An 11,590-nucleotide genomic window follows, 5' to 3' on the forward strand; every position below is an offset into this window, starting at 1 on the left:
TACTGTTTTATTCGAAAAAAACTGATTTTTATCAATAGTATTTGGCATCCCTGCTTTCATGTATGAATAAGTTTTCTATGTTCTTCCGCCCCCAAGAAAATAGATATTTTCTGGTATTTTCGATTTCGCATTTTTCTAATCATCTTCTTCCTCTATCTCATCTTAAATTTCAATTTGAAGAGAAAGGCAAAGGCGACAGATTTTATTAACTTGATATCATGGACCCATTTGTTTATTTAAATGGGAAACATTGGTAAAATTATAAAGAACAATTTTTATCCTATTTGAATTACTCTATTCTTCAGGGAAATCATATATTGTTGCGTTTGTCTTAAATCTATAGAAAAAGTCAAGCGACCAGAGATGAAGGATAAATTTGAGTTTGGTGAACAACTGGAATATTTCTACCCTTTACTTGACATGATATTTGATTATCTGAGTGATAAGGACTTAGATAATGTAATGCAAGTTAAAAAATCATGGGCAGCAGTAGCTGAGAGAATTTTGCGAAAACGATCTAAACCCTGTTGGGTGAGCTGTTATCAAGAAAATGGAAGAGTTTTGTTCAAAGATAGTGGTAATATGCACTTCAGTAATGGAACTACTGCTTTCATTTTTTTTGGAAAACATTATAATCTGAATGAATACATTTCTCTGCATGAGGAAATCCATTCTTTTCAGCAAATGAAATGTATGTTAATTTATTGATTTTAGATTTTTTTTTATTTAAATCTATATTAGTTGTAGAGTATTGCAGTAGGGAGATCGTAAGCAGAAACATTAATTTTTGTGTTTTAACTTGCCCAAAAGTAGTCTCTTACTTTTCCCAAGATATTGAAATCAGAAATGGATCCATTTTTGATACCTTATTCTTACCTGAAATACCTGGTATAAAAACCATTATGTTTAACTGTAACTTTTCAAAACTGAAGAGAAACCCAGCTCTATTGGAAACATATATTAAACCAAACGAAGAAGTAAAATGTCTTCTAGTCTTTGATGAATCTGATATACGCAGCTCCATTGATTTTCTGTTCAAGATTATTTTGAAAGAGTGAGTAATCATGATATTTGTTTTGACACTTTCTTAAGAATAACATAAATATTCTTATAATTATTGCTTAATTTGGTATTTTTGAAATTATCTGCACTGTTGCAGATTTCTATTTCATAGAGGCAGCTGTGCATGTGGGTTGGATATCATTGTATGTATAAACAAAATGGCAGCATTCACTTGTAAAACTGCTTTTAAAATATAGTTTTTTTGAACAAAATACTATGGAGCTATCGGGAAAGAAGTAATTCAAGAATGACTATATTGATCTTTGTAACTTGAAAGCATTAAAAAAACTTGCAAAAAAAAGAAGGGAGGTCCGAAAAAAAAATTATTAGAACCAAATAATCAATTGAAGTTTGTTGAATGTTGAATATTTATCAACTGCAAGGTCAGTAAGTGAGTTATCTAAAAAAAAAAATACTAACTTTGTTATACTGAAAATGATTATTTAATTATTTGATAAAAATTGCAAACTGGTAACGAATATTACACATTATTTTACCTGCCTTTTCAAACCTTATCTGGCGATTTTGGGTGCCTTTCATGGTCTTTTTTTAATCACTCGCGATTTCCCACTTTAATTTATATCTGCCCTTCTTCAAAAATGAATTTCAGAACCACAGCTAACGAAATAGCTCTAGGAGGTGGAATTACTCATGGAGTTAAATTGTTCAAAAACGACCCAAAACTGACTGAGCAGATACGCAGCAGACATGAAACATTTTGCATTGCATTTACAAAACAAAAGGGTGAAGAACCTGACTTCCAAGCTGTGTCGCGTGTCATCGAAGGAAATGAACTGAGTAGACGAGAACTGAATAAGGAATTGATGGAGGTAAACCATAATTGAATTTAGATGAATATTTTCCTTAGTAGAACAGAATCTTCACAACATTTTTTTGTGAGTCTGGAAATTATGGATGAACTGATAATAGGCTATTTGACAGTAAACAAAAATGTTCATTTCATGCTCTAGTTGGCAGTGGATCTCCCCAATATATCTCTAAGAGATATATTCTGTGATTGTGCCAACCAACACCAAAATTCTAGTGATCTAAACTGCTAATTGTAGTTGATAACCAATTCAAGATAGAGAAAGTCGTATACCAATATTATACTCTCCACCTCAGGGGGTGGAGCTATGAGATTGATCCCCTCCACTTCTACTAATTTCCGTTTTTGTAACCAATCGGCGTGCACTATTTGTGTTTCTTCTCTTCTGTTGATTTTATTCGAATATAATCAAAATGTTTGTTTACATGTTCTAATAACCTTATTGAGTTATGTTAAGAATCACGATCAACTTGTTCTTGTTCATTTTTAGTTAAGAAAGAGCATCGTCATGAGATCCAATAGCATCGGGTTGAGAATTTGTTGCCAAGCAAAAAGAAGAAAAGGCAAGGAGTCTCTTATATTCAATGCTCATTTTCCAAATACTCCATTGTTTGGAGTGGAAGTTGAAGGAGAAGTCGGTTGGAACAGCAATCTGCCTCAGGATAAAGGTAAAACATTTTTCAATTCACAGACCTTCCAACAAAGTAAAATTTCATTAGTTGCAGAGCAACCAGAGAGTTTCAGACCAAAAAGATGCAAGGTACTCTATCCTAAGTTCCAATATGAATGGTCCTCCATTTTTGTCGTGATTACCTGGGGTAATATCATTGAAATGTAAGGTGTTTATGTAACAGGTGTAAGGAAAAATCTAGGTTGACTATGCCATGAACTTTCAAATATATGATTTCATGCCTATATTCTAAACTATCTTCGTCCAGATTAAATTCAGCCTTTAATATAAAATAATATAAATGTTATAATATGCAAAACATAAATCTTAAAGCCCATGGCTAAGGTCAATCTAGAACTCCTTTGGATGTTAAATATGTGATGTTCTAAAAAGAATTTATGTTAAATCGATGTATAATTGTTGTTAAATCCAAGATATATTGATGTAACTGATGAAATAAAGTAATATTTGTTCAATTCAAGTTTTTTGTTATTTACAAGAAGACTAAATACATATTTCTGTATTTGTTTAATCTATTACATTCTTCCCAATAATTCATTATGTTCAACATCTTCCTGCCATTATATCAGTCCTCTTCTCATCTACACAATCTTGAAAAGCTTGCACTATATTTGAACAGTTCATTGGATTCTTCGCATTCTGCTTATAACAGGCTATAACTTCCAGTTGCACCTCATGGCATGGGGGTAAAAGTTTAGAGATTTCTTTTGTATCCTTCAATGGTACCTTCTTGTTATCCAACTGTAAATATTTAGAAATGTAAATTTATTAAGTTAATATCTATCCTTCATTACTTACCGTCTTCTTGTATTCATCTTCCATAATATCGTTTATTTTCCTATGACAATCTTCCAAATTTTTTATTCTATTCTCCCAATATTCATCATTTTTCTTCAATTCTTCCAATTTTTGCTGTCGAATTTGAAGTGAGGTTAGACTAGGTTCTTGTAGAAATAAAGGAACTCCAAGAATCGAAACGTTATTTGATGCGGATAATGTTGAATCTTCTGGCTCTTGGCTTCTTACCTGTTCTGTAAAATAATGAGTGTGGAACAGTTATATAACCAACTGAAAACTTATCAGACCGATCGGGAGCGGTTGACTTTAAGAAACATTTTTCAGTTAATAAAGAATGAACAAATGTCATCAATATTTACTGAAAAAAAGTTATAAAACGTACTCTGCTTTCCTTTAAGGCGTTCGACAACATCATCAGATACTTTTATAACATTAGCTGCATTATCATTTTCTATTGTTATCTTTCTTGTTCTACTAGTATTTCCACCCATTTCGTGGATTATTAGATCATAAAGGTTTGCTTTAAAGTATTTTTTGAAAATTATGCATAGGCGATCAAATGCCTTCAGACACTGACATCGAGATTTCAGAATTCGACAAATGATTAAAAAAATTATTAGGTTAGAATTCCGATGACATTAGCGCTCATCGAATTAAATTTCTGATATGAATTTTTATATTTCAAAAAAGAATAATGAAATACTGACAAAGAAAAAAAAGATTATGTTTGGTTCTCCATTAACTGTACTTCAATATGAAGTTATATTTTATATTATTCACAGTTGCTATTCATTTTTTAGGACTTTCAAAGGATGAAAAAATAATTTCAAATTTATGTGAAAATATGGATTTTATTCGTTAAGTTTCAAATACGATGTCAGACTTTTCAAAAACATATAAAGCTTCCCTAAAATGTAGGGAAGATTATTTAACAAAATTCAATACAATGAAAATACAGTAGTCACAATTACAGATCTACATGTTGGCAAGTAAGTTCATAAGGAAATAATTTTGAATTATAAAATTTTAAATAATAAAATAAATAAATAAAATTGATAAAATATATAACTAGTTCTTAATCTGCTGTACCTAATCCTCAAACCGACCTAACACAACATTTCGCAGAAGAGGTCCAACTTCATTTGGATCTCTTAGGACTTCTAAAACCATTTTCTCAATATTTCTCATAATAGACACTTTTTGATGATCCTTAAGAGGGTACTGAATAACAGTTGGTCCAGCCTGAAACAAAGGGATTTGTTAAATAAAGAATGATCATTTAACAATGAAAAAAAAAGCACCAACCTTATACCAGAAATTTACTGTGATTGTTGGCCCCATTCTCATCAAGGATTCAACATGATGCCACCAATAAATTGGAATATAAAGAACCTCTCCAGGTCCTATTACAGCTTCTACTCCTTTTGCTTCCTTGAATTTTGGGAATCTAACATGATCAGGTTTATCCATGTCCACCTAAAATATTTTTTAGTAAAAAAAATAAATAAAATCATGTGGTTTATGAACTGATTTAATGGTTTCACTAATTTAATCCCCATATTCTGTATACAGAAGAATCTAATTGAAGTTAGAAGAAATACTTCAAGCTCTTATGTTAGCAATTTCAAGACCATAAGCGGTTGCATTTCTTACCATGCTTTGTCTATCATGTGGATGATGCACAGGGTGAGGATACATACACTGAAATTGATCGGGGGGAAACAATATACACCTCTTGTAGCCCAATACTTGTGCGAAAAAGTTTTCTTGCTCATCATAGTGACATGGTGTTACATTGCCTTCTTGAGACACATATAGTAAATTGGAAGTGAGTTTACCCCACTTATGAAGTTTTTGTTTGGAACTAATCCATTTCCAATTGAAATTCACAAAATCTTGGACTATATTGGTACCAACAGCTGAAGTTAAGGACTGTTGCATGTAAAGTCTAAAAATACAGAATTTTTCATATCAATTGTTTCAAGTAGAACATTTCACCTTTCCTCCCCTTGCTTCCAATCTCTCATTGTCCTTATAAAATCCCCAATAAGCATATCTTCTTTTCTTATAGGTGGTGTAAATTGTACACCTTTCGGATTAGATCGACCTAACATTTTATTCTCATCGAAATATTTGAATTTGTGCGATTTTGAAAAGTATACTGTGTTCAGGGCTGCGCCCATATTTTGTTCCATATATCCTAAATTCCATTTTTCTACAGCTGGCTTCACAAGGTTTGTTCCTAATATTATCACTGGTTTCTACAAATAATAGTAATACAAACTGTATTGAATACATTTATAGCATTTGAGTCAGACATTATTTAAACTCACATTTGATCGTATACATTCGTCTACTCGTGGATCATCGAAATGAAATCTAGGCACTTCTCCGAAATTCAAACAATACTTTCTCAAATTGCTGGAATCCCAGGGTTTTTTCTCTTCATTCGACGTACTAGCCATTTTGAAGGTAACCTAAACAACTATGAATCCCTGTTTATTTCTTCTAGAAAAAAGGGTAGATAAAGTACTGGGAATCCCACATTTTAGATTCCCTAAAGTAACGTTTCCAATTTTATTGTTTATTTGTTTGGAAGTAACATTCACTTCACCATCAAAGCTGGCAAGTCACGTATGTCGTATAAATAATATGTAAACAGATTTGCTTGATGGAACTGTCATTATTTTTTAGAATTTAATTGTGCCGGTAAAAACAGAAAATAATTATTGTAGATCAGAAATATCTACGAAATTTTTACTGTATAATAAAATCTGAACAAGTCAAAAGAGAAATTCATTTTGACACCTACTGTATTCAGAGGCTCTTTAAATTTTTAAAGGTGCTGATATCAGTTTGTTATCATATGAAACATATTTCTGAAGCTATTTATAGAGTTTCATACGAATGTGAAAGTAACATATCTTTCACATTCTTATTACAAATTATTTTGAAGAAAGTGGTGAATAAGTTAGGTTAGTTGGTTCATTTATTTAGCAGCCTTATAATTAAATATAGTGAATTATTGAGAGATATTAAACTGCACTGAATACTGTGAATTCAAAATTCATCAAAAATCATGAAATCTTTAATTGGGAATAGTTTGGAATATGAAAATTTAGTATTTTATTAGGCAATCCAGACTTTTTGTTGGCGCAACAAGTTGTATCTTTATAAGAACATCATTTGTGTTGTGGCCAGTTTATATCTTAATTTTGCTGAATTTTTGCTGTTTGAACTTTGAATGGAGAGTGAACATGGTAAAACTCGACAATATTTCTATCATAGCGAGCCATAGTGATTTAAAATACACCTAATAGGCATTTTAGTTTAGTTAAGGCTTAAAACATTCTTCACAGTTAAAAATGCAGAGGAAATCACAATAGAAACAAGAATACTCTAATGACAAACAATAACACAACATATTCATTCAACCTACGCTGCCAACCGCCGCCATATTGAATTTTATTTTTGTTGGATTGCCTAACTGCTCATGTAAATTTCTTCAGAGTTTAAGCATGCGCAATGTTGGATAAACGTGAAAATCTACAAATGGCTATTCAGGTTTGGACATAAAAGATGCCATGCAAATTTCAGCTATTTCGAATATTAGGTGCACGTTACACTTCCCAGGAGATAACGGTGTTAGTGTCACAACCGCTAGCAGAGTTAAATCCCCTAAAATAATACAATCTTAAAAATTTCTGATCACATTTATTTGTAAAAAATTAAAAATAAATCTTAATAAAATAATACAGTCTTATACATATATCTTGTAGATTTTAGGAAGCATTTTTTTCAAGTTACATGTTTTTTGGCATGGGACATCATAGTCGATTTGGAGACAAAAGTCTTTTTGCAAACTTCACACGTGTAAGGTCTTTCACCTGTGTGCAACCTCTTGTGGATGGCCATCGGAGTGAACTGAGTGAATGTTTGACCGCATATATCACAGCTGATACAGAAATCGTGAAATTAGCTATCAAATATTTCAAGTGAAGCAATCAATATATTACCTATAAGGTCTTTCTCCAGTATGTGATCTTCTATGGCACCTAAGGGCATCTCTTCTTGCAAAAGCTTTTCCACAGATCTCACAAACATAAGCTTTTTCTCCTGTATGTAACGTGGAATGAATTTTCAAATCCACTCTTGTCAAGAAACCTTTATTACATACCTGAAATGTTTATAAGTTATTTTCATGATTAGTAGGAAAATAAATACATACCTCGCAAGAATACGGCTTCTCTCCAGTATGAATTTTTAAATGGGTTTGCAGATAACTTTTCGAGACAAACATTTTATTACAAATTTTACAGGAATATTTTCGGTTGTCCAAACCATTGTGGATTTTCTGATGGGCCTTGCATAAACCTAAGAAGGAAATATTCAATTTTGAATAACAGTAATAACTTTGAAAGTTTACTACAAAATTTTAAATACGACTTTAATAGAGACACTTTTTTCTTGTTGAACCAAGATTCAAAAGATGTTTGTCAAAATATCAGAACGCAAAGATGAGTCTGGATCAAAATATTGAAGGTTAAGTGACGATACATTTGTTATTTGAAAAATAGATGAAACGAGTTCCATATGTTGATAAATCACTGTTTTCTGATGAGTGTCATGCAGATTCTCCTCCATCAACAACCACAGATAAAAGGTGCTCCATAGAAAGATATTTAGCTGAGGAGAGCCTATTTCGAAAGCAAAAACGAATCTTTCTACTGAAAGATGACGAATAAAGTTGAGTTTTCGAGAAAAAATGTGTTTTTATTAGATAGGCCTGGAACTTATTGAATGAAGTGATAAACTTTACTGCATTTCATCAATAATCCCTTATTTCACTATGCCTTTTTCAGTTCAATTGAAGTTGTTTGATATTTTCCACCTGGAACGCAAATAAACATAACCGTAAAAATTAACTTGTGAAAAATGTCAAATTTTTAAAGTTTGCAACCCTGAAATAAATGTCAAAAAAAAGAAGAGTGAGATACATGAAAAAGGCATTGTGAAAAGCAAAAACCCTTAAGGGTTTACACTTTTGCCAGTTGAATAACTTACCTTTCGTAATAAAACCTCTCCCACAAACATCACAAATGAAAGGTTTTACTCCTAAATGGCGATTTGTATGATCTAATAGTGACTGTTTGGTCTTGAAATTAGCCCCACATGTAGAACAAGGCCATGGCTTAATATCAGAGTGAACCCTTTGATGTACCATTAGATAACTTCTACATTGAAAACCTTTTCCACAGGTCGGGCATGAAAATTCATATTGTCCTAAAATAAGACCCATTTTTGTGAATACTATAATTTAAACAAATCAAAATTTCAATTTAGTAGTAAGTCGAATAGGATATTTGAAAAAAAAGTTTAAATTATTCAATTATATAGTTTTTTTGAAATTTATTGGATTTATTGGATATTTTTTATACCTGTATGTTTTGCCTCATGTTGTGCAAGTCCTATTTTTGATCTGAAACTTTTTTCACACGAACCACACTTGTACGGTTTCTCGCCAGTATGTTTCCTCATGTGTTCATTCAATTTGTAATTTGTTGTATACACTTTACCACACTCTTTGCAAACCTGATAAGAAAAATTTATTTATTTCATGAAGATCCATTCAAACAACTCAACATGTACCTTTGGTGTCCACTTCTTTCTTTGTTGAGGCTTGTTATTTCCTCCATCGTTTGGTTTAGTCTCGTCTTTAATTTCATTTTTCACTTCTTCTGCTTGGTTTAATCGTCCAGCATCTATGTCATCTCCATCATCATCATCATCATTATTCTCGTCACTACTTTCACTAGCTCCATTTGCTGGTTTGAGGGCTCTCTTTAATCTTGTTCGGATTGGCTATAAAAAACAATACATATAGTAAAGCAGTAAAAACTATGAAACTACACCAGATAAATAGAGAAATGAGGACTATAGAGGAAGTACAACGCTTTCCGGAAATTCTGGCAATTCGAGACACTACAGATTTAGGATCAACATGGCTGATCCCGGTTCTAACCGTAACTTTTCAGACACTACAGGACTTTGACATTTGATGTCAAGTTGCATTTGAAGTTAGTTTGACAGCCATTATATAGGTTATAAATCATAGAATGGACTGAGATTACAATCGGTCCATAAAGATTGTTCTGCATTCGAAAAAGGGTGAAAATTAGAATTTTGATATGAAATTCTGGATTTCGGCTTACTTTTATTTCTTCTGGTGGCAAAGATTCCTGTACTTTGTTAGTTGGAGTTTCATGGGATTGCTTTATGTGAACGTTCAATATTTCTTCACTTGTGAACACTATATAACAAACTGGGCATTTATTGAAATGAGAGGTATAATGCTCTTCGAAAGACTCTTTACTTGAGAATTCAGAACCGCATACACTGCAAAAGATATTCTCTGCAGTATTTGCATTTATCCTATCTAATAAATCATTATGTTCTTGAAGGAGATAAATCTAGAAAAGAAAAATACTTAAAATTTTCACAACTTTGATCGATATACGCATACTTTATCTTCATTGTTCCTAAGCCTATCATTGTCGATGAGAAGGTGATTGTCCGCATTATTGCTATCTTCGTGGTGACTATGAGATTCCATTTTGATATTGTCATTGGATGAAGAATCACAGGCCACATGTATATTGCTAGTTTGAGAATCACAGGCAACTTGTATATTGCTAGTTTGAGAATAACTGAGCTGATGACTGATCCCTTTATTCTCCTGAAAAAAAAAAAAACATATGCAACCATTATTAAATGTACACATTTTATTTTTCAAAACATTGTTGCCAACAATTCACGATGTTGCCGATGTGTCATTCAAATTTGATATTTTCATTTCTTTCTTTCAAAATTGGTTTGGTTTATCAAATTAATGTATATTCTACTTTAAAGTCTAATTTATAAGAATGTTAATAAATAGGACAATCTAATTTTTATACTTTCAAAATGATTTTTTGAATATGTCCTTCAAGCAAACAGGGTTCAGAAACTTACCGTTTGCATTTGATGCACAGCATCACTGTGGGATAATTCCTCTAAAGTTAAATTGTCTACTTCTAGTTCATGTGGAAGCCTATACTGATCGTGTAATATTTGGTTTTGCTGGTGTAAAATATTCTGTTGATGTATAATATCTAAATTCTCTTCTGTAAATTGAGCATCATGAAGATCATGAGTATTGGCACTATTTAATAACATTGCTTCTTGGGCTTGTAGACTATGGTTGGATAAGTCTTGGGAGGTGAAATCATGATGGTTCAAGTCTAAACTGGCTAAACTTTGACTGCCTGGATCCAAATCCACATCAGATTGATGAGATTGAGCTAAAACAAACAAGGAAGTATTGAAATAAATAATTTCTCATACTGTAATAAAAGAATCCTACTTAAAATAAGGCCATGATTAACCACAAGAGTATTCCTTTGATTCAACTGTGACAAATCCATCTGTACATTTTGTATTTGGTGCCCAATGAGATGATGCTCTGGTATCATAATTAATCCATTAGGATCCATGGACATAACATTTAAAGCTCCTTCCTGTTGTAACTTTTCATTATCAAGCTCCTTCACCAAATCATGAAGAAGTTTCTCCGTTCTAACTACTCTTTCACGAAATTCAAAAAGTACTTCTACTTTGTAAAGGCATGTTTCGCATATCATTTTAGGCAAAGCATCCGTTTGGTGTATCTACAAGCAATAAAAAAATGTCAAGAAACTAATATCAGTCAATACATCAACCTTTGAAAGACAATGTTTGAATATTACTGTCTCTTGTTATACCTGGAGTGGAAGACAGCATTCAATTTTTTTTCTAACTTCTCTAAGAGAACCTTCATTTTCGAAAATATGTATTCCTAAAACTAGAGTTGTCTTAGTGGCACATAATCGACATAAATCTCCGTATCTTGATAAATCTACAGTGGAGGCCATATTGTATTATCGATTTTGATAATGTGAGCTTTCCGAATCAACAAATAAAAGCACCTTGTGCCTTGAATTACAACGCTTCAATCTATGAAACAATGGAAACAATTTTCTTTTCAACAATTTTGACATTTGTTTAACCCTATATTAAAATATTCCTTCGTTTTGAACTCGACGTTTGTGACACTGCCATTATTTAAGGATAACCTTCAAATGGGGTGAATTGGCCAATAAAATGACATTTTTATAAACTGGTGGGAATTTTGA

At 32.0% G+C, this 11,590-nt stretch overlaps 4 protein-coding genes and 1 long non-coding RNA gene across 9 annotated transcripts; 2 read left to right on the forward strand and 3 right to left on the reverse strand.

Annotated features, from left to right (window-relative positions):
• Positions 1–69: 69 nt before the first annotated feature.
• LOC123672543 lies at positions 70–3,037 on the forward strand. Of its 4 annotated transcripts, none has more exons than XR_006746324.1 (6): positions 70–253; positions 306–691; positions 742–1,054; positions 1,160–1,892; positions 2,382–2,559; positions 2,611–3,037. XR_006746324.1 is itself a non-coding variant. In XM_045606685.1 (6 exons), exons 1-6 carry the CDS (start codon positions 219–221, stop codon positions 2,727–2,729), a joined length of 1,251 nt encoding a protein of 416 aa, XP_045462641.1. In that variant the 5' UTR covers positions 75–218; the 3' UTR covers positions 2,730–3,037. The 4 variants fall into 4 exon arrangements, 1 of the variants encoding a protein (XP_045462641.1); XR_006746325.1 differs by having other exon boundaries at positions 1,175–1,892; XR_006746323.1 differs by having other exon boundaries at positions 72–691; positions 1,160–1,445; positions 1,673–1,892.
• Positions 3,038–3,066: 29 nt separating this feature from the next.
• Positions 3,067–3,991, reverse strand: LOC123672546 (MICOS complex subunit MIC19). The gene is made up of 3 exons (XM_045606691.1): positions 3,763–3,991; positions 3,381–3,613; positions 3,067–3,323 (listed from the first exon to the last, which is right to left on the reverse strand). Exons 1-3 carry the CDS (start codon positions 3,869–3,871, stop codon positions 3,126–3,128), a joined length of 540 nt encoding a protein of 179 aa, XP_045462647.1. The 5' UTR covers positions 3,872–3,991; the 3' UTR covers positions 3,067–3,125.
• Positions 3,992–4,041: 50 nt separating this feature from the next.
• On the forward strand, positions 4,042–4,445 carry LOC123672548. The gene is made up of 2 exons (XR_006746326.1): positions 4,042–4,124; positions 4,181–4,445. It is a non-coding gene; the product is annotated as an uncharacterized LOC123672548 (long non-coding RNA).
• On the reverse strand, positions 4,212–6,283 carry LOC123672544 (hypoxia-inducible factor 1-alpha inhibitor-like). Of its 2 annotated transcripts, none has more exons than XM_045606686.1 (5): positions 5,714–6,283; positions 5,379–5,641; positions 5,034–5,328; positions 4,686–4,856; positions 4,212–4,622 (listed from the first exon to the last, which is right to left on the reverse strand). In XM_045606686.1, the coding sequence occupies exons 1-5, from the start codon at positions 5,843–5,845 to the stop codon at positions 4,470–4,472; spliced, it is 1,014 nt and encodes a 337-aa protein (XP_045462642.1). In that variant the 5' UTR covers positions 5,846–6,283; the 3' UTR covers positions 4,212–4,469. The 2 variants fall into 2 exon arrangements, with proteins under 2 accessions (XP_045462642.1, XP_045462643.1); XM_045606687.1 differs by having other exon boundaries at positions 5,379–5,663; positions 5,714–5,852.
• Positions 6,284–7,077: 794 nt separating this feature from the next.
• On the reverse strand, positions 7,078–11,507 carry LOC123672542 (zinc finger protein 260-like). The gene is made up of 11 exons (XM_045606684.1): positions 11,180–11,507; positions 10,783–11,086; positions 10,392–10,720; positions 9,904–10,116; positions 9,593–9,850; positions 9,030–9,242; positions 8,819–8,972; positions 8,445–8,663; positions 7,609–7,754; positions 7,397–7,557; positions 7,078–7,335 (listed from the first exon to the last, which is right to left on the reverse strand). The coding sequence occupies exons 1-11, from the start codon at positions 11,327–11,329 to the stop codon at positions 7,179–7,181; spliced, it is 2,304 nt and encodes a 767-aa protein (XP_045462640.1). The 5' UTR covers positions 11,330–11,507; the 3' UTR covers positions 7,078–7,178.
• Positions 11,508–11,590: the final 83 nt, after the last annotated feature.

The sequence above is a fragment of the Harmonia axyridis genome, chromosome 2 (assembly GCF_914767665.1).
Source record: "Harmonia axyridis chromosome 2, icHarAxyr1.1, whole genome shotgun sequence".
NCBI classification, from domain to species: Eukaryota; Metazoa; Arthropoda; class Insecta; order Coleoptera; family Coccinellidae; genus Harmonia; species Harmonia axyridis.

What these genes read in the sequence shown, in the direction of transcription:
- LOC123672543 (XM_045606685.1), top strand. Translation starts at nt 219, where the DNA reads ATGGACCCATTTGTTTATTTAAATGGGAAACATTG. An exon ending in TATTTAAATGGGAAACATTG is followed by an intron (nt 254 to 305) that starts GTAAAATTATAA and finishes TCTATTCTTCAG; the next exon opens with GGAAATCATATATTGTTGCG. An exon ending in CAATCTGCCTCAGGATAAAG is followed by an intron (nt 2,560 to 2,610) that starts GTAAAACATTTT and finishes AAATTTCATTAG; the next exon opens with TTGCAGAGCAACCAGAGAGT.
- LOC123672546 (XM_045606691.1), bottom strand. Translation starts at nt 3,871, where the DNA reads ATGGGTGGAAATACTAGTAGAACAAGAAAGATAACAATAGAAAATGAT. An exon ending in ACGCCTTAAAGGAAAGCAGA is followed by an intron (nt 3,614 to 3,762) that starts GTACGTTTTATA and finishes ATTATTTTACAG; the next exon opens with AACAGGTAAGAAGCCAAGAG. An exon ending in AAGATGAATACAAGAAGACG is followed by an intron (nt 3,324 to 3,380) that starts GTAAGTAATGAA and finishes AAATATTTACAG; the next exon opens with TTGGATAACAAGAAGGTACC.
- LOC123672544 (XM_045606686.1), bottom strand. Translation starts at nt 5,845, where the DNA reads ATGGCTAGTACGTCGAATGAAGAGAAAAAACCCTGGGATTCCAGCAAT. An exon ending in ACGAATGTATACGATCAAAT is followed by an intron (nt 5,642 to 5,713) that starts GTGAGTTTAAAT and finishes TATTATTTGTAG; the next exon opens with AAACCAGTGATAATATTAGG. An exon ending in CAGTAAATTTCTGGTATAAG is followed by an intron (nt 4,623 to 4,685) that starts GTTGGTGCTTTT and finishes CCTTTGTTTCAG; the next exon opens with GCTGGACCAACTGTTATTCA.
- LOC123672542 (XM_045606684.1), bottom strand. Translation starts at nt 11,329, where the DNA reads ATGGCCTCCACTGTAGATTTATCAAGATACGGAGATTTATGTCGATTA. An exon ending in GAAAGAAGTGGACACCAAAG is followed by an intron (nt 8,973 to 9,029) that starts GTACATGTTGAG and finishes TTTTCTTATCAG; the next exon opens with GTTTGCAAAGAGTGTGGTAA. An exon ending in GAGAGGTTTTATTACGAAAG is followed by an intron (nt 7,755 to 8,444) that starts GTAAGTTATTCA and finishes TTTCCTTCTTAG; the next exon opens with GTTTATGCAAGGCCCATCAG.